This window comes from Natator depressus, chromosome 3 (assembly GCF_965152275.1).
Source record: "Natator depressus isolate rNatDep1 chromosome 3, rNatDep2.hap1, whole genome shotgun sequence".
Lineage (NCBI taxonomy): Eukaryota > Metazoa > Chordata > Testudines > Cheloniidae > Natator > Natator depressus.
The window spans coordinates 41,891,281-41,918,148 of NC_134236.1; the positions used below are offsets into that span (position 1 = coordinate 41,891,281).

The 26,868-nt window shown below is 41.0% G+C and overlaps 1 protein-coding gene across 9 annotated transcripts in view; it reads left to right on the forward strand.

The window, feature by feature from the left end:
- The window catches only part of DLGAP2 (DLG associated protein 2), a 705,175-nt gene that overhangs the window by 653,614 nt on the left and 24,693 nt on the right, over positions 1–26,868 (forward strand). For all 9 annotated transcript variants that reach the window (XM_074947769.1, XM_074947771.1, XM_074947768.1 and 6 more), the window contains one exon: positions 15,134–15,483. In XM_074947769.1, the coding sequence (XP_074803870.1) occupies positions 15,134–15,483 (350 nt within the window). The remainder of the gene's footprint in view (positions 1–15,133; positions 15,484–26,868) is intronic.

The following is a 26,868-nucleotide window of genomic DNA, read 5'->3' on the forward strand; positions in this document are numbered from 1 at the left end:
CTGCCCAGCACTCCTTCATGAAACACCATCCCATGGTCAAAGAATCCAAAGCCTTCTCTCCGACACCACCTGCGTAGCCATTCGTTGACTTCCACGATTCGACGGTCCCTGCCCTGGCCTTTTCCTTCCACGGGGAGGATGGACGAGAACACCACTTGCGCCTCAAACTCCTTTATCCTTCTTCCCAGAGCCACGTAGTCCGCAGTGATCCGCTCAAGGTCATTCTTGGCAGTATCATTGGTGCCCACATGGAGAAGCAGGAAGGGGTAGCGATCCGAGGGCTTGATGAGTCTCGGCAGTCTCTCCGTCACATCGCGAATCTTAGCCCCTGGCAAGCAGCAGACTTCTCGGTTTTCCCGGTCAGGGCGGCAGATAGATGACTCAGTCCCCCGGAGGAGAGAGTCCCCGACCACCACCACCCGCCTCCTTCTCTTGGGAGTGGTGGTCGTGGAACCCCCAACCTCAGGACATCGCATCTCATGCCTTCCAACCAGTGGAGTCTCCTTCTGCTTTCTCCCCCCAGACGTATCGTCTGGTCCACTCTCCGCAATGGTACCTGTGGAGAGAACATGAAAGCGGTTAGTTACCTGTGTCTGCGTTGCTGGAACCCGGACATTCCCCCTTCTTCTTCTGGAGGTCACATGTTGCCAAGCTTCTTCACTGGCCTCTTGGCTCCGCTGTGCAACCTGCTCTAAATCTTTAGAGCTTTGCGCCCGTAGAAGCATATCCTGACGTTGGTCCAGAAAATCCTCAGATTCTCGTATGCAACACAGGGTCGTTATCTGTTGCTCCAGACCTTCAATCTTCTCTTCCAATATGGAGACCAGCTTGCACTTTGTACAGACAAAGTCGCTTCTGTCCTGTGGAAGAAAGACAAACATGGCACATCCAGTGCAGGTCACAACAGTTGAACCCCCCCCTTCCATATCACTTTCCTAATATGAGCTTCCTCAGAGAAGTTGGCAAGATGTAAGCCTCACTGGGCTCACTCCAGGCGAACTCCCAGGCAAACTCCTGCTGTGTGCTGCTCTGCTGTCCCCCGCTGCTCAGCCGCCGGCTCAGCTGGTTCGCGAAGCTCTGGCTATTTTTAAACAGCCAGGCTTCCCTGAAACAAACAAACAGACAGCCCCAAGGCCCGCCCCCTGCAGGCTACCAGCCAATCAGGCACTCGCTCAGGCTCTCACATTGCCCTCCCAGCAAACACACACACACTCGGATACTTACTCAGCAAACAAGCACTCGGATACTCACCAATCCCAGGCAAACTCCTGCTGTGTGCTGCTCTGCTGTCCCCCGCTGCTCAGCTGGTTCGCCGCCGCTCAGCTGGTTCGCGAAGCTCTGGCTATTTTGAGTTGGGGGGGGGGTCGCAAGGCTATTTTAGGGGGGTCGCAGTATTGCCACCCTTACTTCTGCGCTGCTGCCTTCAGAGCTGGGCAGCCAGAGAGCGGCGGCTGTTAGCCGGGTGCCCAGCTCTGAAGGCTGCTCTCCGCCAGCAGCAGCGCAGAAGAGTGGCAATACCATACCAGTCCACCCTTACTCCTGCGCTGCTGCCTTCAGAGCTGGGCGGCCGGAGAGTGGTGGCTGCAGATTGAGGGCCCAGCTCTGCAGGCAGCAGTGCAGAAGTCAGGGTAGCAGTACCACAACCCCACCTACAATAACCTTGTGACCCCCCCACAACTTTTTGGGGGGTTAGGACCCTACAATTACAACATCATGAAATATTTCAGATTTAAATAGCTGAAATAATGAAATTTACTATTTTTAAAATCCTATGACCATGAAATTGACCAAAGTGAACCGTGAATTTGGTAGGGCCCTAGTTATAGTTCACTCCACCAGTCAATAATAAAATATCCTCGGACTTTCAGATTTCCTTTCTCTTGCTGAAAATTATTTTCAGTTCTGTCATTATAAAACTATCTCTAATAACTAGATCCAAATGGGGAAGTTTTGAGTGTGATCTGTAGGTATTTAGTCACAGAAGTCCTGTTAATGAAAACGAGACTTGTGAGGTTATGTTCCAACAACCATGCTTCAGGACTCCCCTGATGCCTGATATTTCATTTAGCTGGTGAGCTGCAGTTCAGCACGGTGCCTGTTACTAAACCAGCAAGCATTCTTCTTGCCATCTGAACCATAAAGATGAGTTACACTTCCTCTTCAAGGCTATGGAGATACTGAATATAGGGAAATGTATCAGTCATGCTGTGTACAAAAGAGTCAGATGTTTGGTCTGAACACAGGACTGGAAGCCACTCTATTTTTGGCTCTGATAGTGACTCCTGTATCCTTGGGTAAGTGGGTTTCATTTCATAAAAATGAATTGTTGTATTATTTTTATTATTAAATTTGGTTTAGTAATTTATAATTATCATTAATCTAGGAGAACTGTCATCTTGCACCATCTTGTACCATTTCATTGCATGATACTTCTTTTAAGATTAATTGATTATACCAGTATTTCTCAGCTTTTTCAGGTTGGTGACTCCTAAATGAAAGTCAAACATTTTCACAACCACCTATAAAAGTAAGAGTAAAAACGTATCAACGATCATAATGATAACCCTGTGTGTCTGTGTGTGTGTGTGTGTGTTTAGAGATTGGCAGAAATACTTGACGTTGAAGGATAAAGGTGTGTGGGAAGGCGGGCTGGGGGACAAGATTTTCTTGGCTGTAGATTGTAATAATATATTCAATAGCCTGTGACTCCCCTGATCGTATTTCATGATCGTCCTTGGGCCAGGGAGGGTGTTGAGAAACACTGAATTATACTAATATGGGGACTGACCCTACTTCACTTAAAGCCAGTGGCAAAACTCCCATTGATTTTAATAGGAGCAGGATTACCCAGTAGTTCCTTTTCCTCTCTGCTGCCCTTTGATAAGCGAAGAACATATTTTCAATGCTTGTAATATATTTTTTAAATGCCGCATTATTAAATTCACATTTTTCCCACCTCCTTCCTGCTGCTGAAAATCTAAGATCATGTTTTGTAGTGCAATTTAAATATTTTAGAAGAACAAAGAAATTGTCTAGAACGGTGAAACAGCTGTCAACACTACTTTGCTGTCTACAGGATGCTAAATTCTGGTTAGACTATAATTTCTTGCTAATTAACTGATCTAAAATAGAACCCTTCGTAACTAGTCCATCAACGATTCCACAATGTTGGTGTTGCCCACATCTCTCTTTTAACTTTAGTACACGCTTACAGTGTGTGACCTTGATGTCTTGCTTGATTTACATTTCTGTTCTGAGACTAACATTAATTACACTGTCAAAATAGATCTTACCGTCTATGTAGAATGAGCTGCCTTCAGAGCTAGATTCTTCTAATATGGAGGCAATGATTTACACACTGAATGACTTGAATATTGTAATTCCTTTTATATTGTTCTCCTTCAAGTTCTAATTAGGAGATTGCTGTGTGTTAAAATGCTACTCTTTAGACGTCAACATTTTCAAAATTTAGTGGTCACATTTCCCAGTTTATTTGTTTTGTTGGTTTCCTGTACGATATCACATAGATTCATCGATTTTACAGCTAGAAGGGTCTGTTGTGATCATCAAATAAGCCACAGAATTGTAACTAGTCATTTCTGCACCACACCCAATGGCTTGTAATTCATCTTGCGTATCACATGAACAATAAAGCTTTTGTATTGTCTCAAATGGCTTCATGGATTCGATTCAGTGCTGAGATGTCAAGAACAGATGATACATCACATGCTGCATTAAAAGTATCATTTGGTATAAGACTTGTCCAGCAGCAGTGACCTGGTGTTTCAGAAAACAGTCCGATATTTTTTTAAATACAGACACAATAGACACTAACCTAGCCCATCTGTACTGCACACAGTGATAATGATAATGTGCCAGATCCTCTCCTGGTGCAAATTGGCCTAGCTCCATTGACTTCCATGTTGGTGACTTCATTGGAGCTACACTGATTTACGCCAGCTGAGGATCTGGCCCAATGTTTAATACTTTACAAGCAAATTCAAAACTACAGAAATATATAGGATTTGGTCCCATCCATTAACATTTCTATACAGCAGGTCTTCAGACAAGACTTTGGACCAGATTATTACGATTTGCTGTGTGGCTGTGCATGGGGAAAGAGATCGTGGAGCTATCTCCTCTCTTCCTGCAGAAGCCAGTCACAACCAGCAACCCTTGCCCTGGACCAGCAAAGTTGGTTGACTGCAGAGAGGAACACACAGTGCAGTTGCTTTGCTCTGCTGCATGCCAGAATGCTCCAGATGAGCTGCCACTGAGGATATGTCTATACTGCAGTCGGGGGGGCGAGGGGGTGTGATTGCAGCACAACCAAACTATCTTGACTCTAGCTAGCACAAGTACCAATAACATTGAAACTGCAGCAGCACGGGCTTCAGCATGAGCTGTACAAACCTGCCCAGCGTGTTGGGTACTTCCTTGGGCAGCTAGCCCACATTGAAGTCTGTCCTGCCGCAGCTTCACTGCTATTGGTACTTGTGTTATCTAGATGAAAGCTAGCTTGGGTACATCTGCACACGGTGCATCTGCACCTCTGATGGCCGTATAGATATACCCTGAGATGAAGCATGTATGTACTGCCCCCGACGTAAGGCCGGTGCCTCAAAGGCATGATAGAATTCTTTGTAACTAAACCGCTCCATCAAAAAACCTGAGCACATGGTTAATTGCAGCTTTTTAATCTTAAGGATTGTGCCAGAATGTGGTAATATGTGGCCAATTCTTAATTATATATTAGATGTGTGACAGATGTGTACTCCTATCCTTGATTTCTAAACATTGTATTTTGCGATCAGTTAAATCTGATCTCTGACAACCAATCTACCTTTGAGTGACCCATCAGGGAAAATGAATAGGAACTATTACAACACAATGGCCCAACAACCAAACTATGTAAGAAGCTCTTTAACTTTAAATATTTAGCTAGATTTCACTCTCGTCTGTGATAAAAACAGATAAAAGTTGTGGTAGAACTGAAGTGCAGGGAAAGCAGAGCACTCCCCGAGGAAGTACCAGCACACAAAGGTCACTGTGACTATATTAATGGTTTCCCACCTGCCCATCTCTGGAAAGCAACAAGAATGATTCTTTTTAAAGAGACAGAGAGAGAGAGACAAGAGAAACTCCCTGGCAATGGGCAGGAGGGCATGCTAGTGGGCCAAACTAGGGGCTTGACTACACTTACAGCGCTGCAGCAGTGCAACTGTTCCGCTGTAGTGCTTAGTGAAGAGGCTACCTAAGCCAATAGGAGAGCTTCTCCCATTGGTGTGGGGACTCCATCTCCATGAGAGACGATAGCTATGTCAATGGGAGAGACCCTCTCATCAACATATTGCTTTCTACACCAGGGGTTAGGTCGGCATAACTATGTCACTGAAGGGGGTGGATTTTGCATACCCCTGAGCGACATAGTTATCCCGACATAAGTTGGTAGCATAGCCCAAGCCTCAGATTTGATCTCTGGAAACATGTGAGCATGTAAGCCTCTTTGTCCTGGAATGGTGATTAAGATCACCAATCTGATTAGCTTTTGGGGAAAAGTAAAAATGTAGCTATGATAAGAAAATCATTAATTTTTGTTTAAAATATGCTCTTTCTTTAATTTCCAAAATAACTTGTTTTTTAAAGAATTTGGTTGTAAGTTTGCAATATCCAATTCTGTCCTAGAAGTAAAACACCCAGAAATATTCCAAAAGAGAAGGGCTCTGGAGTCTGGGGCACTCTGGTCCCAGGATAAGGATGAAAAGATCGTTTTCCCGTAGAACAAAAGGCCGAAGTGGGCACCCAGGCAGGAAATGACTGAGAAACCAAAGAGCAGACCAGCAGGGTGGAAGGGCCAGTGGATGACAAGGATATATTCTTGAAGCCTGATTTGCCAGCATCCTGCACCTTGTGTAGTCATTTACACTTGTCCAATGTAAATGCAAACTGTCTGTGAAACACTGCCATTCTGATATGGTAGCATTTTACATTCACTTTGCACACATACTATTGATTTCACCAGGTGCAAGTGTTGTGTCTCCTTCTATTTTGTGTCTTAAATAGTATTCTATAAATTACAAGTTTCCCTGCAATTTAACTTTCTTTGGCCCAGATTAATTGACTTTCATGTGCTTTTTGCTCTCTGATCAGTTTTGATTTTAAATAATAATAATTGCATGGAGTAATTAAATTGGATGGCAAGGAATGGGCATTGTAACAGTTGTCTGTGGAGAAGTGCAAAAATGTATTTTCCTCTATTCAGATCATGAAAAATTCCTACGAATTGGAATATTTCCCTAAGATCTATACCCAGAAGACTTGTTTTTGTTTGAGATGTTTCAGAATCCTCCAAGTTTCTTGTGGCTCTCCTTTTTAAATGCCCTACATCATGGTGACCTCCTTTCCCTCGGGAGCCCGTCAGCACTCAATGTCAGGTAGTGGGAAGGGTCACAGCAAGGGGAGGCATTCTTTCCTTGTGGTCCATACTGAGTACATACTGTTTCTGCATGTAAGAGAGGGACCAAGCTCAAGACTGTAAATGTGGATCCTGTGCATTACAAGTGCTACTAGACTCTCCGGCTAGGCCCAAGTGACTAATTTATGTTAACTTTTGCCCATTCCTTCAGTTGATCCATCTTTGTTTACCCAAAGCCACATATGCATTATATCTAATCGCAAAAAGAAAAGGAGTACTAGTGGCACCTTAGAGACTAACCAATTTATTTGAGCATTATGCCACAAGTACTCCTTTTCTTTTTGCGAATACAGACTAACACGGCTGCTACTCTGAAACCTGTCATTATATCTAATCATTTCTAAAGCATCTCATTATTATTGAGCGCAGAAATGTATTGATGCAGGTAAGAAACCACTGGCTAGATCTCACACTTCTACTTTCCTTTGTCTATGTACATATGAAATGAACCTATGTGACATTATCCTAATCTCTTAAAGTTGTTTTACATGGCCATTAGAGACCAGATTGTGAAGTCGATTGATGACCTGCTTATTAAATGTAAAAACCATGTCTCAGACACCTCTTTTTTAAAGGAAGTGCTTTTATCCTTCAAATGGGGCATGGATTTATAGGAAATCCCTCAAAGGGGTCATCCTTTGATCAGCAAATAAAATCATTTAAGTGCTCAAGATATCATAATTCAAAAGCTCCATTTGCTTTCTGCAGTCAGTAGTCCTTTTAATGTTCATTATTCTTTGTTTTTAAAAGTGATTTTTTTTTGCAGCCATGCGTACTTAAAAAAAAAAAAAGAGTTCCATATTCCTGCTGCATGCGAAAGCATTTCTAACAAAGCAAGGCGGTGCTTTAAGGACACTTGACAGGTGACCATTTTCAATGATGTAAATGAATTTGATTATAAGAATTCTCATAATGATCAGAAGATCACATAATGAATTTACTACTCTCTATGTTTGGGTCCAAATTTTGTCACGCCCTTAAACTGGCTGGCACAAGGAAACTTTCCTCTTGCACAGTTGCAGGTTTTGCACTCTGGCAGAGCAAAAGAAGTTCCAAGGTAGTACTAGCCTCGCCTTCCTTCTGCACTAGTCAAGAGAACAGGAGAAAACATAGTGCATTCTTTCCAACAGCAGCTCAGTTGTCTTGCTCCTCTAAAATCTGGGGCACATTGTGTCTTCCTGAAGCAAGTAACCAGACCCAGGATGAATAAAGCTTGTTACTCAGGAAATCTGTTGTGCTTTCCCTGTCTTCTTCCAAGTGTTGCAAGGGGAAACCATTCTTCTTAATTGCTGGTATCTTTGAGTAAATTCATCATGCAATTAACTTTATTCCTGTCAGCCTGGATCATGGCATCTTCCCCTTGAGTTAGTGTTTAATGTCATTAAATTAATGGTTATATTGATTCATAAGAAAAGGGTGATCACATTGTGCACATGCACTAACAACTGTGGGTGAATTAGAAAGCTGCATCTCTTGAAGATGGCTGAACTGTGACCTCATGAAATTCGATGTCCGATCCAAAATACTAGGTCTCACCTCTTGCCTTTCGTCTTGAAATCTTCTGATTCACTTAGATAATCCTAGGCCTAGTTCTTTGTAATAATCTCAGTCTGAAGAGCATTTCATTTCTAGTAGAAATTATATTTGCATTGAAAAAAATTGGTTAGACTGAGTAACTGAATTATTCCTAGAACTGTTTCTACAATACTCAGAAAATTCAGCAAAATGCAACGAGGTGTAAGGGGGAAAATCTGCTTTCAGTTATACCAGTTACATCTAAAAATACCTTTCATTGAAGAGATAAATCAGTAGAAATACTTTGGATTTATACCAGTTGTGTCCCGTCTGAAACCTAAACTGTAAGCTTTCTGGGGCAGAGATTGTCTTCTGTACAACGTATCTGTACAGTGCCTACCATACTGATTTCTGATTATGCTTCATAAGAGATATCATAATGCAAATACTAATGAAAGTTGAACATGGTTCAGAGGATGTGTCATTAATGGGCATATTTGGGCCAAACTCAGTGGTGATAGAGAGTTATATATATTATACGTGATGTAATAACTGACTATATAGTGTGCAAACCACGTGTAACTTGAGGGAAGATAGCACCTCCCCCACTGCAACTTGAGACCATTGCTTCTTGTTCTGTCATCTGCCACCACTGAGAACAGCCTAGCTCCATCCTCTTTGGAACCCCCCTTCAGGTAGTTGAAGGCAGCTGTCAAATCCCCCCTCACTCTTCTCTTCTGCAGACTAAATAACCCCTGTTCCCTCAGCCTCTCCTAGTAAGTCATGTGCCCCAGCTCCCTAATCATTTTTGTTGCCCTCCGCTGGACTCTCTCCAATTTGTCCACATCCCTTCTGTAGTTGGGGAACCAAAACTGGACACAATACTCCAGGCGTGGCCTCACCAGTGCCGAATAGAGGGGAATAATCACTTCCCTCGATCTACAGGCAATGCTTCTACTAATACAGCCCAATATGCCTTTGGCCTTCTTGGCAACAAGGGCACACTGTTGACTCATATCCAGCTTCTAGTCCACTGTAATCCCCAGGTCCTTTTCTGCAGAACTGCTTCTTAACCAGTCGGTCTCCAGCCTGTAGCAGTGTATGGGATTCTTCCTTCCTAAGTGCAGGACTCTGCACTTGTCCTTGTTGAACGTCATCAGATTTCTTTTCGCCCAATCCTCCGATTTGTCTAGGCCACGCTGGACCCTATCCCTACCCTCCAGCGTATCTACCTTGCCCCCCAGCTTAGTGTCATCTGCGAATTTGCTGAGGGTGCAATTAATCCCATCATCCAAATCATTAATAAAGATCTTGAACAAAACCGGCCCCAGGACCAACCCCTGGGGCACTCTGCTTGATACCGGCTGCCAACTAGACATCGAGTCCACTGTGAATCAACATAGAAGCATTTTATTGTCCTGACATAAATTTGCCTAAAAATTTATTTTCTAATAGGAAAACACAAGGGAATTGCTTGTATATGTTTGTAATAACAATGGGCAAGTATCTAAATAGCCCATACTGTTATTCAAAGGGGCCTATAAAACATCTGTAGAATTTAGCATAAGGAGGGAGGTTTTTGTGTATCTTGACCTGTACACTTCATTTCCTTGCTTTGGGATGATCAGTAACTAACTGATGAAGACAAGCTGTAAATTCTGATTTCCAGAAAAAGGTTTTTCCTGTTTATAAATTTAAAACTATCTTTGCTGAGGTAACCTACAAATGTAAAAGGAAAGACAGTCTCAACCTCTTTCATTCGTACTTCTTTACGTGTTCAGGTTAAAACTATCCCATAATATGTCTTGACTACTGGTGCCAACTCATTTTTCTGTTTGTGCTTCAGAGCTGCTGCAGATGTCACAGATCAATTGTCAGTGTGGAACCAATCTGTCATTTTTGCTTTATATGTGCCTCTGTGTTCAACAGCAAGATTGTTGCACAGTGTATTGAAAATGGCCAGCGATTAAACACCAAAATCATTCATGCAAAATGGGGAAATAAAAAACTCACATCAAATTTTGCATGTTTCACAATATATTGGGCATTTTCTGTGTTATCCAAGAATGCTGTTTTACATTGAAAATAAGCTTTTACATAAAAACGGAATCAGGGCATTTCCAAGGAAGCTTGGGCATTGCTCTGCTCAACCCGCACTATGTATTCAGTGGCCGCACTGACTTCACACAGTGTGTGAATTGTTCCACTGAAGGGCAGGACTTCGGAGCTAATAGAACATTATAGGAAAAATGGTATAGGAAAAAACTGAATTAAGGAGAGATTGAAAAGACTGGCATTGTTTATGTTAGAAAGGAGACAAATAAAAGGAGGCATGATAAAAGTGTACAAAATAGTGAATGGTAAAGAGCAGGTAGATTGAGAGCTTCTGTTCTCCCCAGAACATAAGAACAAGGGGAAATTTAATGAAATTAAAAGGTGGCAAATTCAAAATTGAGAAAAGGAAATATTTTTTCACACAACATGCAATTAGAACTCATTGCCACAGGGGACTCTGGAACTCATTGCCGCAGGGGATCACTGAGGCAAGGAACTTTGCAAGATTCAGAAGGAATTGGACACTTTTATAGATAAGAAGAATATCCAGAGGCATAATAGTTAATGCTGACAAAAGTTTTGGAAGGGATACTAACCCTGATGCTTCAGGTTTTAGCAAATCTATAAATATTAGAGATCAAGATGAGGCCTAATGTAGGGGACAGCTCCAACATCTGCCTACTGCAGGGTTCTTTTGCCCCCATCACCTTCTATTTAGTTATCACTTAGCTAAGCAATACATTTTGTGTTCATTTAGAGCAAAATCCTGCTCATCTTGTTCATACAAATAATCCCATTGGCCAGGAGCTGCCCATCCATCTAGGGGCTGCAGTGACCTGGCTGCCGCTTCTCAGGAGCTGTGGTAAGCGCCGCCGGGACCCTGCACCCCAAACCCTCTCCTGCACCCCAACCCCTTGCCCCAGACTGGAGTCCCCTCCTTCACCCTAAACCCCTCATCCCTGCTCCACCCCAGAGTCCACACCCCCAGCCGGAGCCCACAGCCCCTCCTGAACCCCACATCCCTCATCCCCAGCAGAGAGCCTGCACCCCCAGCCGGAGTCCTCACCCCTGTCCCACACCCCAACCCCCTACCCCAGCCCAGTGAAAGTGAGTGAGGGTGGTGGAGAGAGCGCAATGGTGGGAGGCGGGGCCTTGGAGACGGGGCAGGGCTTCAGGGAAGGGGCGGGGCAAGGGTGTTCGGTTTTGTGCAATTAGAAAGTTGGAAACCCTGTCTCTGTGTCTGCAACCTGGAAATTCATTGGACTTTTTTGCTGCTATGCCTCACTGTAAATATATATTAAGATTGCGTATGTGTGTAGATCTTTTTTCATCATTACCTCTTTCCTGGTTTCGCCCTCTCATTGCACATCTGGGGTGCAGGGGGGGTAAATTATGACGCAAATGCTTTCCAGTGTTTTGCAGAAATAAGTCATAAAATGTATTTGTAAGACAGCTCACACAACAGAAGGCCAAAAGCAATATTAAGTTCACAGAAGTAACTCTTAAATCTTACCCCCAAAAAGTAATATTCAAACAACAACCACACTAATTCTTCTAAGAGAGGACCTTTAGAAAAGCTCGATAGAAATTAAGCTAACAGTGGAAGTATGTTGAACAAGTTCAATATTTACATTTGTTAGGTAGAAATGGGACCTATTGCCTGTATATTAGGATTATGCTTGCCCACGAGGTTTCACTGTCACATTCACCATATGCTTCATTGCTCACTGCTGTTCTTTGGGATGAAGACAGCTGGTGAAATATAATAAATTAGTTATAACGCAGATAACCTGTCTTAGTTTAATCTCCTTATCTGGATTTCACCCACTTCATTTCATCCCAGTAGCCCTATTTCTAATGCTTTCCAGCACTGTGACAACCTGCATCTACCTTTTCTAGCACCATCATTAATTTGAGCTATTGTTTAAGCTTTGCAGATACTATCGTAATTTCCAAATACTGTGGTCATCTCCATCTCTGAGAGGACAACTATATTCTGAAAAGCTGCCCTCTTACTTGGCATTTGAAAAGTGTTTTTGTTTTGTTTTTACTTGGTTTTGTCTTCTCAACCAGCAGTTACAAATCTGATAGGAGATAAGTTTGGTGATGGAACAGCACAACCATGCTTTAAAAAAATGCATCAACTCTCAGAATCTGGACTGTCTCTTCAGTCACATTTTCTCAAATGAACTCTTTTATTAAAGTCTGTTCTTATTATAGTCTATTCTGATTTTTATGAATAGTTGCCCTAGTGTTTACAGACCAGGATGGCTTAAGGGAAATTGATGAGACAGGCATTCCATTGTTTTAAGGAGAAGTGAAAATATTCATAGTTGATTAAAATTATAAATCAAGATATTTGTAATTATTGATTAAAGATAAATGTTTTATGTTTTTCTAGCTCGTTCAGTGTTGTTTCAGTATTCCTGAACAGCCATTTCAGTCCGGTAACCTTAATGTTTACTGTCTAGAATCTAGTTACCTGGGCATACAATCCACTACAGAATGACCACCAGACCTAGATGGTAGCACCACACTTGGAACAGTTATGTTTTTGAGCCCCATGTTCAGATTTACACTCAGGACCCCTTCCCAGTTTTGCAGTTTCCCTTCCATGTCAAGGGAGCAAGACAAGGCAAAAGCAGAATTAGGCAGAAAAATCATAATCTGATTTCTGAATAGTATGTAAGGATGTATACTGATGACCTTTCCAGTTTTATAATTCAACATTTTAAACATATTTCCTCTTTATTCAAACACTTTACACATTAACCTGTCATTTGCCCATTCCCACTCATTATAATCAGTGTAAGATGGCTATGTCTATGTGTCACCACAAGTGCCCTTTAAGTAAAGTAACAATAGTCAGTGCAGTGACAAACAGGAACTGTTTGTCCTGTGTCTAGAATTTGGTCACCAATGTCCACTCAGCCCACCACTAACACCACAACAGTATGCATCCGATGAAGTGAGCTGTAGCTCACGAAAGCTCACGCTCAAATAAATTGGTTAGTCTCTAAGGTGCCACAAGTACTCCTTTTCTTTTTGCGAATACAAACTAACACGGCTGTTACTCTGAAACAACACCTTCTGTATTTCAAACATTTCATGGTCTGGTCTGTGAGGTCTTTGACATCTCTTGAATCTGATGGCACTATCTATTGACCCTGTTCCTTTAAACTTCTTTAACTCAAAGGCAAGAGCCTCCTCAAATTTCCACCAGAATTGGAGCTGTTTAAATAAGTGGTAGGTTCAAACTGGGCTCCTACTGAAGGGTTTTCTTCCCCAGTACTCACTCTTTTTTCCTATTTCATCTATGATTACCAATGATAAAAAGAAAATGGAAGAATAGCGGTTTTCTCCTGGCTCCACTTTCCCCATGTGGTAACCCTCTCATTCTTGCTCAGCAGAAGTTACCATGGCTAGCAGCTTCTTAGCCAGCCCCTCCTCTCTCTAACCTGTAACATAGACCTCATACTAGCTGGAAAAAACTGGATCATCCTATTTCTTTGCTTATCATGTGACCTCTCTACAGCAGGAGGCACTCTTTGCCTGAGGCCCTGGCTTACCTGGGTCACCTTTACAAAATCCTGCAGAATGCAAACCCTTGCTGTTAACAGTAGATTTATTAGGCTGTATCTGCACTCACAAGTTGTGCCGCTAGCTAGAGTGGAATAGTTAAAGTAGTACAACTCCGCTCGTGTGGGCACAAGTATATCAATGTAAAAGTGCTATAGCTATTCCTGTATGGGAAGGGGAGTAAGTTATACTGATATAAGGCACTATTGTATCCATATAATTGCATCCACCCTAGGAGTTGTACTGGTCTAACTATTTCAGTAACAAATCACTCCTCTACCAAAACAGTACGAACTGGTGAATGGACCTGGTGCTAGTGCAGCCCCTTTCGAGTCAGGTGGGTTGGATTTAAAAATTCAGATTGTTTATGGTATGATAGTGATCACAAAATAAATAAAGTGTTTTCTACCACTCTGCAAACTGTTATTTTTCTGTTCCCTGAAATACCAAAAAGCAAGAGATTTCTCCTGGTCGGGATTCTCCCTTTTTTAGTCTCTCCTGGATGCACCTGATGCTTTGTCAAACTCTCTGCTGTGTGATGGGATTAGAGTCAAACCAGAAGCAAACCTGATTCATCCTGTTGATATTAGTTCACTGTCCCTCTGATGTGTAGCCTGTTCTTTTAGCATCAATTTCATCTTACTTTTTAGATCTGTACTTTTGCTGGTTCTGTCTATTTCAAAATAGTACCCTTCAATATACTCTCACTGCATTTAAAATTTACTACAGGAATAAGGATAAAATGTCACTGTAGATTAAAGTATTTTAGTCTGTTTTGGTTTTAAAGGTCATTCTTAGCCTTTGCATTTTGGAAACATTTGTATGTACAGAATTTCCTGCTTGACTAATATTTGTAGCTTGTTTTAATCATATATATTTTAATCCTTATTCCCATTTAAGTAGTCATATTATTGTCAGATAGTAAATCTATATCCAACAGTAAACCTAAAATTAGTATTAAAAAGATCAAAAGTGTAATGTGCTGCTGCTCAGTGGAAGAGTCTGTCGAAGAATTCCTTGTTTCAATATATTGCTGTCATTTTCTTAAATCCCCACTGAATCAGTGAAGAGTCCAGAGTTCAAATGATTATATGAGGTGAAAAAATCATCCCTCATTCCTGTTATCAGCTTTATCCCATGTAGAACCAACCCGTGAGCACTAACGGGTACAAATCTGAACATCACTCTCAGTACTCAGACACACACACACACACAAATCTGTGCTAACTCCTTTCATCTTCACTGTAATCAAGGGTTCTCATTTTAGTATGAGGAGCGTTTTCAATCCTTGCTTCCCTGATGAAATAAAATAAACCTGTTGCTATGGATACCCATCTTAGGATGAGAAAGAGTTTGTGCTGATAGCGAGCTTTGCAGATGAACACTATTTTGCAATTGTCTTTGGTTTTTAAGTAGCACGGTCTCTGTTTTACATTTTTCTCCAATAAAGCACAATATTGCCATTAACAAATTAATCTTGATTTCTTTTTTTTTTTATTCCTTCTGTAGCTGTAACTTATACAAGTTACAAAAAAACACCACCACCGGTACCCCCACGTACCACTTCCAAGCCACTCATCTCAATTACAGCACAGAGCAGCACAGAATCCACCCAGGATGCATATCATGATAGCCGGACTCAGAGGATTTCCCCATGGCCACAAGATGGTCGAGGGATGTACAACTCTACAGACAGTTTGGACAGTAACAAGGCCATGAATCTTGCCATGGAAACTGCCGCTGCACAGCGCCATGCTTCTGAGAGTCAAATCACTTCAGTACGAACCAGTGACAAGGCCATTTTAGTGACAAAAGCTGAGGAGTTTCTTAAGAGTCGACGGTCCTCTATAGGGATTCAGGTAGCCTATCATTAACATCTGTTCTGTGATGAATTGCTTGCCTTGGTTCTGTAAATAGCATAGAATGAGTCATTGAGCTTCACTGACGCTAATAATTTAACAAACAACCCCTGGCTGCTTAGCATGAATTGTGATTCGCTTCATGGCAAAGTGGCTGTGCAATAACCTGGAAGTGAAATGAATGAATAAATCTCTAGGGAGGTTACCTGTCATTCACACTTGATATGATATTATATTGAGGATCTACAGGTGAACAGAATGTTCATCTCCTTCACTCTGTGAATTCATAGTCTTTTTTATAGAAATATGTCAGCTTTAAAATACTGGACTGCATTTTTTCATTATCTTTCCTTTTTGACAATGGGGGATAGGTACTGATGCTGCTTCTGTGTTTATTGTTTGGCTAGATGGTTGTTTGGTTTGGGGTTTTTTTAATTATTACTTAAAAATAACTTCTTCAACTCACCCAAAGCAAACCAGGACCGGGAGCTTTGTTGGGGATAAAAAGATAAAAAATGTGTCAGTATAGATGAACAGGGAATTGTAAACTGAACAGACATTATGTAGAATTAATAAGAAAGTCCTTTGAGTAAATTTGTGTGACACAAAAAATATTTTTTTGGTTACAAAATGTCTGCCAGTCTATAGAACATACTGTCACACTGTCGTTTCAGGTGAATGAAATATGATGATCTAGAATGCAAATTTTAAATCATATTTCTTCTGCTGACTGGCAGACACTAGGTGCTGGTTGTCATTTAGTTATATCTCTAGCAAATGTTGATTATTAATAAATATACTGCAAGTAACCGTGCAAACAGTTCAGGAACATTTGAGGAGGGAGGAGCAGGCTCTGTGCCTGCAAACACTTAAGGCATAAACTTAACTTTAGGCATGCAAATGTTCCCATTAACTGCAGTGGGACTACTCATCTGTTTAAATTCCTCTGCCTTTCATTACACACAAAGTAATTGCCATGGGTTTTTACACCACTCCTGGAATAAGGGTACATGTGACAGTGACCGTACTGATATTGCAGCATCATTCCAGAGGACAGTGCAATGGAATCTAGTAAATCGAGACATCCCAGTGGATGGCCTGTAGTCCCCATTAAGAGGCAAGCCCATTAAGTGGATCTACTGTTCTTTTTATACAGCAGTTCTTCCATTTCCATTAGGCTTAAATATGTTCCCTGAAAAAATACTGATTAACCAACCAAGATGAAGAACTTTCGTAACTGACATCACGGTATGATAACATTTTGGTGTTACACAGCTCAGGTGTTGGACCTATGAAAAGGCACAGGATTAGGGTAACATTGCCTGCTCACCTCTCAGTGTAAAGGTTCTTTGCCACAGCTGGTTATATTAAAGACTAGAATCCAATTTGACATTAGCAGCAAAATACTCAGGTATCACTTTTCAAATGCTTTAGGAAGGAATTAAGTCTTGCCACTATCCATTACAGTAGTGCATCCTATGAGGTTGTTCAAAAAGGGGGCTAAGTGGATAATGATGGAAAGCTGAAAAGAGCAGTGCGTAATTTTGGTACTTTTAGACTTTTAACCCAGAATTCACAGTTCAAACAGGAAAGGTATGTGTGGTGGTTCTCGTCTGTTCTTGACAGCCGCTGGAACTAAAGGTATATAACAATAGTGGTGCCTCCCCTCAACTCCTGTCTTTGAACAATTAATTCGGAAGATTTGATTACATCAGTCTCTTCCTACAGCTGATGACCAACATTTTTAGTAGGGTTCTGATGATTCTTTGTGTGCAGTATGTTTGGTAATGTGTGCTCATAATCCCTTAATACATCCATGCAGTGGTTTACACAGGCACAGTGGAATACCTGCAGCCACACAGCATTTGGTGCTTGGCTCCTAATTCTGGTTTTCAGGTTTGATCACTGTAAATGATAAAAGCTGTTTGTGAAAGGTCAGAGTCTAAAAAGGCTGAAGCACATATTTTCAGAAGTGCAGATACCTCCTGGGCATCTTTTGGAGGATTTTGTATATAAGATTAAAATTACAAAATTATCCCAGGACACAATATATTTGTACTGGTGATTTCTCCAGTAGGTTCCAAATGTTACATCTGTGTGAAAAATATTCATTGGCAACATTTCTTAGCAGAAGATACATTTTGTCATATTCCTTTGCTTTGTTTGCTATGAATAATAAAGCAGAGTAGAATAATTTTATTTCAAAATACAGAAAAAATTTAGTTCCTGCCTCAGAAATAAGACTAAACTACTTCAGTTACGTTAGCCTTCTGCATCAAAGCACCTAAGATAAGGATGGTTTTTATTTACATATTACCTTGATAGACTGCATTATTAGCTTTCTCATTAGAATGCAATGCAGTGCTGTTATGTTGCATCTGAATATATTTGCATTAATAAATTTTGCATCTTCCAGGATGGATAATTAGTGCATTATTAATGTTGCACTGATTTAACAGATTGGTGTGAAAATGACTGCTATTACGGTTCTAGACAATATGAGACCGTCTGAAACATAAGGCAGTCTACTACTATGAAAGTCTTGCTACCATACAGGTTGTGAAGATGATAGATTACTAACATTAACACCAATCTAGCAATGCTGCTGCATGTGGAACTGTAGAGTTCCTGCATGTGGAACAGCTACCGAGCCCGGCCCTTTATATGAAAAAGAAACATTTTCTGTCCTTAATCCTGCACCATTCAAGCCAGGGAGTTTTGTCATTGACTTCAATAGCCCTCTATTCCCAAAGATGGGCAAACTGTAAAATGTTACACTTGGGTTAAAATTTAGACACTGTTCTATTACATTAATTGCAGTTAAGTCTGCAGTTTTGTCATTGCTGTAGTGAGAGTCATGAAAGTACCAGAAAGTCATGGGAGTACAAGAAAGCACTTTGATATAAAAACAAACCCAATGTATGCCAAGACCAAATCATGATTACATTATTGGAGAAAGTTGTGATATGTAGTATAGAAAAATGGACTCTTTTCCCTTCATTTGTCATGTACAGGGACCCTTCAAAATGGGTAATTTGTATTTATTTTTTGCAGGACCCTCTCTACAGTAATTGTTACAAATCCAAAACCTATTTTGCTTTAGTCTGCACTAAAAATGTTAATGGTGACCGGATACTCAACACAATTAATATTAACAACAAGGGGGAAGGAATGCAAGCCAAAATAGGAAGGGAATGGGCTAAAGATTATGTAGATAAGTTGGATGTATTCAAGTCGGCAGGGCCTGATGAAATTCATCCTAGGGTACTTAAGGAAGTAGATGAAGCAATCTCAAAACTGTTGGCATTTATATTTGGGAACTCCTGGAGGGTGGGTGAGGTCCCAGAGGACTGGGCAGAGGTGACATGGGGGCGGGGGGGGCGTACCACACAGGGTCACATGCCCTCCCAGATTTGCTGCTTTGCTTGTACTGAGCATGCTCACATGGACTGCTGAAGCTGCTGCTCTTACTCTGCGCTCCCACTATCAGCAGGTACGGGTCATCTGGGACTGGGGAAGGGGACAGTACTGGGGACAGTACCTGTCTTTAAAGAAGGGGAACAAAGAGAACCTGATGAATTATGGAACAGTGATTTTAACTTTGATACCTGGAAAGATAATGGAACAAATTATTAAGCAATGAGTTAGTAAGCATCTGGAGGATAATAGGATTATAAGGAATAGTCAGCATGGACTTGTCAAGAACAAATCATGCCAAACCAGCTAGTTTCCTTCTTTGACAGGGTTACTGGCCTAGTGAATGGGGGGAAGCAGTAGATGTGATATATCTTGTTTTTGGTAAGGCTCTTGACACTGTCCGGCATGACATTCTCATAAGCAAACTAGGGAAATACGACATAGGTGAAAGTACTGTAAGGTAGGTGCAAAACTGGTTGAAAGACTGTACTCACAGACCAGTTATCAATGGTTTGCTCTTAATCTGGGAGGATGTATCTAGTGGCGTCATGCAGGGATCTGTCCTGGGTCTGGTACTATTCACCATCCTCATTAATGACTTGGATAATGGAGTGGATAGTATGCTTTTAAAATTTTCAGATTGCCCCAAGATGGGAAGGTTACAAGCATGTTGGAGGACAGCACCTGTCAGGGATGGTCTGTGTATGCTTAATCCTGCTTCATCACAGGGAAATGACCTAGATGACCTCTTGAGGTCACTTCCAGCCCTACATTTCTATGATGTTATGCCGATCCACTGTATGATTGCTGTAGTATGAAGCTTCATGGGCTGCAGTGGTACAATTAGTCTCAGCTGTACTCCATGAGTTTTTTACCTTATGACATGATGTCTCCGAATACGTGCCTTGGATGAAAGGCAAAGTGGATTCCACTATTTTTGTATATATTGCATGGAAAACATTAGAGATTAGTAGAAATTTCTTGTTTTATTTTTCTCCTTTCTCTCATAGTAGCATTCTGTGAGACAAGAACCTATCAAGTGCCACTTTCCTGAGTCACAGTCACGATACAGGCATTTAATTAGAAGACCCTACTGTGGTATCAACCTTTCTTGGGCAACTCCAAAACGCAGATTTCTGCAGCACTACCTTAAGAGCAAGAGTTGCATTCATGGCACCTCCCAAGTGGTAGTGTTTGTACATATGCCCTTGCTATACTCTTTAAACAGGTATAGCAAACAGTCCTCTAAATGCAGCCTTGTCACCATGGAGGTGAGCAAATTCAAAAAGTAATTGTAGGTGGAGAATCATCATCCAGTGAGGGTGTTTCTATTGGAGGCACATAAAGATCTGTTCTTGGTCAAGTGCTGTTCAATATTGTTATCTATGATCTGGGAGGAAACATAAAATTGTTGCTATTAAAGTTTGTGGATGAGACAAAAATTGGTGGAGTGGCAAATAATGATAAGGCCAGGTCACTTCTACAAAGCTATCTGTATTGCATGATAAGCTTGAACAATATGCAGTTTACTACAGCTAAATCCAAGGTCATACATCCAGGAACTAAGAATGTTGGTCATGCGCAGAAGCTAGGGAACTGTATTTTGGAAAGAAGTGACTCAAAAAAGGAGTTAGGGTTGTGGTGAATAACCAGCTGAACATGAGCTGCCAGTCTGATGCTAAAGACTGGTCTAAACACGATTTTTGTACTTCTTTAACTATTGCACTTACAAGTGTGATTATTTTTTTCTTTTCTTTTTTCTTTTTTCTTTTTTTACTGAAACAGCAATACTGGCACTAGCCCTGACATACAGTTATGCCTGTATAAAGCACCTTTACCAATATAACTGCATGCATGTTAGGGGGTTGTACTGCTTTAACTATACAGGTATACTTAAGCAGTACAAATTTTGTGTGTAGACTAATCCTAAGACAGCAAATACAAACCTTGGATGTATAAGCAGGGGGATATTTACTAGAAGTAGGAGGCATTACTACCTCTGTATATTCATTAGGAGACCACTACTGGAATACTAATGTCCACACTTTTAAAAAGATGTAAACAAATTGGAAAGGGTTCAGAAAAGATCTACACGAATTAGCGGAGGTCTGGAAAATCTGCCTTATAACAAAATACTTATGAAGTTCAGTCGATGTAGTTTATTCAAGTAGAGCTTTAATGGTGACTTAATCATGGTCTGTAAGTTCCTACATGGAGAGAAGGTTTCTGATAGCAGAGGGCTCTTCAGTCTAGCAGACAGAGGCATAACAAGAGCCAGTGGTTGGAAACTCAATCCAGACGAGAAATAAAGTGCACATTTTTAATAGTGGGTATGTGTATACTGCAATCAAACACCTGCGGCTGGCCCGTGTCAGCCAAATTGGGATCATGGGGCTTGAGCTAAGGGCTGTTTAATTGCAGCATAGAAGGTTGGGCCCGGGCTCGGGCTGGTCCCTCTCCCCACAGGATCCCATATCTGAGCTCAAATGTTTGCATCGAGTCAGCTGACAGAGGCCAGCCAGGGGTTCTTAATTGAAGTGTAGACACACCCAGTGCGGGTAATAACCGTTGACACAACTTATCCTCTCTCACTTGACATCTTTAAGATATGACTGGATGGCTTTCTAAAGAATATGCTGTAGCCCAACCAGAAGTTATGGGCTTGATGCAGGAATCACTTGGTGAATTATATGAGCTATGCTGTGCCTTCTGGCCCTAAAAATCTCTGAATCATAATCACTCCTTATGCCACCCCTACACACACCTTCTCTGAGCAGGAAACCAGCATTGGCCACACTAGCATTCCCACCTTCACCCTCACTCCCCCTCACCCTCATCACACATACACACTCACTAGGTACTTGAAGAGCACTGGCTATCAAATGATGATACTAAATATGGGAGCAATGAGGGCAGAGCACAGGGAAGGATCTCCCTGTGCGCCCTATCCCCCACCAGCACATCCATTGTGAAGCAGCCATAATTTGACCCCTAAAGTTGTTCTTTGCCCATATGTGCACATAAAATAATGGATGTAACCAATTAATGGACTTGCCTCATCCAATAGCTATTTCTTCCCTTGCTAAAAAGCTTAGCAGAAGTGGTTGTAGTTGAAACAAAACGACTTTTTTTTAAAAAAAAGCTTGTAATAATGTAATCTTCTTTCACAAATTATCCTATTGATTTTCTTAATTGTCATGTAACATAATGAAAAGTTCATATTACTAAAGATCCAGGATGTTGTCATGCAGACTGACTGCTCATTTAGTTTGTTACGGAAGAATTGCCATTTAGCCTCTGAATGCATAAAAGATGTTGAAAATAGTCACCGTTCTGTTATGTATTAGAATTTGTTGTTGGTAATCTAACTTTAGTTTAATATGAATCCTGTTTTCTAAATTTTCTGAATTATTTCTTTTATCCAATAGAACTCACTTAAAAGAACCATGAAAGTTTCCAACCTGCTTCATGCATTCATCTGATAATTAGCACTTATTTTGTCACCCACCATATTCAGCAACCTGGACTTCCTGCTGAGAAGTATTATAGCAGTAAAATGCTCCCCCTCTACAAAACACAGAAATCATTCACAGATACAGAGAAAGATAATCCCTGATGTGCATTTCTAAAAATTGTTTTGAAAATTGAAACATATGCATCTGTTAGTTGTAAATATTCCTTCAGCTAATTAAAGCAGTGGAAGTTCTCACAGCAGTTTTACTTTAAGCTATTATTCTACTTTGAAAAGTGACTATGTACAAATGAAACTTTCTCATACATCAGATTAGTGTGTGTAAGTGCTAATCCTTGTGTGTTTAGAGTCAGATTTGCTTGTTATTGTGTCAAAAGTCAGGTTTTCTTGCTTTTTACTCTTGTTAGCTCTGAAAAGCCAATAGAGGTAAGGGAGAGTGAGCTGAACTCTTCTCCATCAACAGAAATGTTTATTAAATTATAATTGCACACAGAGCCAAGCAGTTATAGCAGGGCAAAGCCACTGCGGGCAATGAGGTTGCATGGGGTCATGAGAGGCATAATGTGGCCTGCAAAACTTTTTATTGCTGGTGATGATAAGGGAAAAGGGAAGAGCCCGGCTTTGCTTTCAGATAGTAGGTTGAGGTCTGTTGTCGTCAAAACTGAGCGTATTTGGTTTGGAATTCATTGAGAGACAGTAAATCTGAAACTCCATTATGCGATTTTCACAGAGTCAATGTTCAGAGCAGACAAATAATGCTGAAATAAGCGGTGCCATCTATTGGCTAAACATTAATAGCTAAAAGAGCTGAGCAAATAATTTGCAAAAAATAGTTTAGTCAATTCATGTATCTTTTTTTCAGTTCGCTGAGTGGCTGCAAAACAAATCAAGCTATACTCTAATTTATGCTCTGCGTTTATTCAGTTTTGTGAGATTCCTTTGTAACTCTTCTCAGTCTGCTTTCAACTTAACTCTCTTGAGTAATGGTGTATTGTCTGCAAACTTTGCCATCTCATTGTTTACCCTTTTTTCAAAATCATTTATGAATATGTTGAACAGCACTGGTCCCAGTACAGATCCCTGGGGGACACCACTATTTACCTCTCTCCACTCTGAAAACTGACCATTTATTCCTACCCTTTGTTTCCTGCCTTTTAACGAGTTACTGATCCATGAGAGGACCTTCCCTCTTATCCCATGACTGCTTACTTTGCTTAAGAGACTGTTGTGAGGGACCTTGTCAAAGGCTTTCTGAAAGTCCACATATGCTTATAAAATTTTGGATGATACCGACCTTGGTTGCAAGCACATTGGAGGAGAGCACCTGTCAGGGATGCTCTAGATATACTTGGTCCTGCCTCAGCACAGGGGGATGGACTAGATAACTCTCAAGGTCCCTTCCAGCCCTACATTTCTATGATTCTAACTACATAAGAAGTGTGGGGTTTAGCACACAATCCTCTCCTCTGCATCTCCCATTTCTTACTTTAGGTGGCACCCCACATAGTGTGCTGGATTTTGTGAATCTCATTTTAGGCACCTGTCTCTCCCTGTTCATCATATAGGGAATGTAGGTGCCTAACTAAGGCTTTGTGGATACCAGTGTTGTTCCAGTGATTTTCTGGGTGCCTAAAAGTTAGGCGTTGTGATGCTCAGTGTTGCAACACCTAAGTCACTTTGTGGAGCTGGGGCTACATGACTGTCTTTCACCATATATCATATTGCTGATGGCATGGCCAGGGTTTCAAATATTAAACTATTTGGAATGCATGCTAGTGAGTAATAAAATATTCAAGGATCACAGAGAATAAATCTACTTCGGTAAGATTCATCCAAGTTTTGGGAGCCACACGACAAAACCAAACGTGTTACCTTTTCCCCTGTGCTGAGTTGAACTTGAGTTGATACCAGGCAAATAACTTGAACTGAGTTGATACCAGGCAAATAATTTCAGTACCAGACAAATTGGTTGAAACTATAGTAAAGAATATGATTACCAGACATGTAGATGAACATGATATGCTGTAAAGGGAAGTCATGCCTCACCAATCTATTAGAATTCTTTGAGGGGGGTCAACAAACAGGTGGACAAGGGTGACCCAGTTGACATAGTATACTGCGACTTTCAGAAAGCCTTTGACAAGGCCCCACACCAAAAATTCTTAAGCAAAGTAAGCAGTCATTGGATAAGAAGGGAAGGTCCTATTATTGATTAGTAACAGGTTAAAAAACCGGGGGGGGGGGGGGGGGAAGAGTAGGAATAAATGGTCAGTTTTCACAATGGAAAGTGGTAAATAACGGGCTCCTCCAAGTATCTGTACTAGGACCCATGTTGTTCAACATATTCATAAATGAACTGGAAAATTATGTAAACAGTAAGGTTGTAAAGTTTGCAGATGATACAACGTTACTCAAGATAGTGAAATCCAAAGCAGGCTGCAAAGAGTTACAAAGGGATCTCACAAAACTGGGTGACTGGGCAAAAAAATGTAAGATGAAATTCAGTGTTGATAAATGCAAAGTAATGCACTTTGGAAAACATAATTCCAACTATACATACGAAATGACAGGGTCTCAGTTTGCTGTTACCACTCAAGAAAGAGATCTTGGAGTCATTGTGGATAGTTCTCTGAAAACATCTGCTCAATGTACATCAGTCAAAAAGGCTAACAATGTTAGAAACTGTTAGGAAAGGGATAGATAATAAGACAGAAATTATCACAATGCTACTATATAAATCTCTGGTATGCCCACACCTTGAATGCTACATGCAGTTCTTGTCGTCCCAACTCAAAAAAGATATATTAGAACTGGAAAAGGTAAAGAGAAGGGCAGCAAAAATGCAAGGAGAGATTAAAAAGACTGGGACTCTTAAGCTTAGAAAAGAGACGACTAAAGGGGGATCTGATAGAGGTCTATAAAATCATGACTTTGGTGTGAAGAAAGTAAATAAGGAAGTGTTATTTACCCCTTTACATAACACAAGAAACAGGGTCACCCAATGAAATTAATAGGTAGCAGGTTTAAAACAAACATAAGGAAGTACCTCTTCACACAGTGCACAGTCAACATGTGGAACTCTTTGTCAGCGGATGTTATGAAGGCCAAAAGTATAACTGAGTTAAAAAAAAGACCTAGATAAGTTTGTGGAAGATAGGTACCTCAATAGCTATTAGCCAAGATCATCAGGACACAGCCTCATGCTCTGTGTGTCCCTAATCCTCTGACTGCCAGAAGCTGGGACTGGATGATAGGGGATAGATCACTCGATAATTACCCTGCTCTTTTAATTCACTCTGAAGCGTCTGGCACTAGCCACTGTCAGAAGACAGGATGTTGGGCTAATTGGACCATTGGTCTCTATGCCCGATCTTATGTAAATTAAGCTAAGGCTGGCTGGAAGACAAGAATTCTGTTTTGCAAAATATTTCAAGGTCTCTACATTTGTTTTTTGTTCTGCATCAAGGTGAAACTAAGACCTTTCAAAATATTTCACAAAAAACAGGGAAACCCACCTCAGGATAGCCATGAGCCTAGTAGTTAGGGCCCTTTCCTGGGATGTGGGAGACTCATGGTCAAGTTCCTGCTTCAAATCAAATAGAGAGAGATTTGAACATGGGTTTCTGCATCCCTGGGGAGTGCCCCAACCACTGGGCTATTAGCTATTCTGGAGTGGGTCTCTGTTTTTGACCAGAAATTTCATCCTGAGAAACCTTGCTTGAAGGTTTTGTTGAAATGGATACGTTTCCACAAAAAGTCTGTTTTTTGTTTGTTTGTTTTTACAAAGAAACATTTAGTTGAAAAATTATCAACCAGCTCTAATTGAAGCCTGGCCAATCTGATCAAATTTGAATTATCTCCCTTTTTTCCCAGAAGGTGACCTTACACTGCCTATGTTTCGCAGAAATTGTTCACCACTCCCCCCCCACCATTGTTAGATGAAACTGATGTTTTCCCGCTTTTACTTGTTTCAGCCTTTGCTTCCATTTTGCAGGTTTGTTTTCTGTTTGTCAGGTGTTACAATATTTGCTCTCCAAATTACATCAAAAGTCCTTATTTGGCATCCTCCTCCTGCTGCAGGGCACAGCAAGCAAATGAAAGGTATTAAAATGTGAAAGCAATCACCAGAGCATTTACTTAGTGTCAGCTTTGGCAAGCTGGATGGGAGGATAATTTGGCAGAGTTTCCTGTTTAGAAGGAACGCGTGCCAGGGCCATTTTGACACCTGGACTGTAATTTTACTGATAACTGTGTTTTCAGTCATATAAAAGTTCAGTGTAGATCAGCTATATATACATTCCTATAAATTCCTGTGTCAGTTACATATTAGGTAAATTATAGTCATCCAAAGCTCCTGCAGAAATGCCCATAGGAGGGCACTTTGGAAGAGGAACTCTCTGAAATGCTCTCTCCATGGAGATGTTCCCAAATCATTCCATCAGTGCAAAGATTTAGCCCACATTGAACACACAGGGAAATCTTCTCTGATGTTTCTG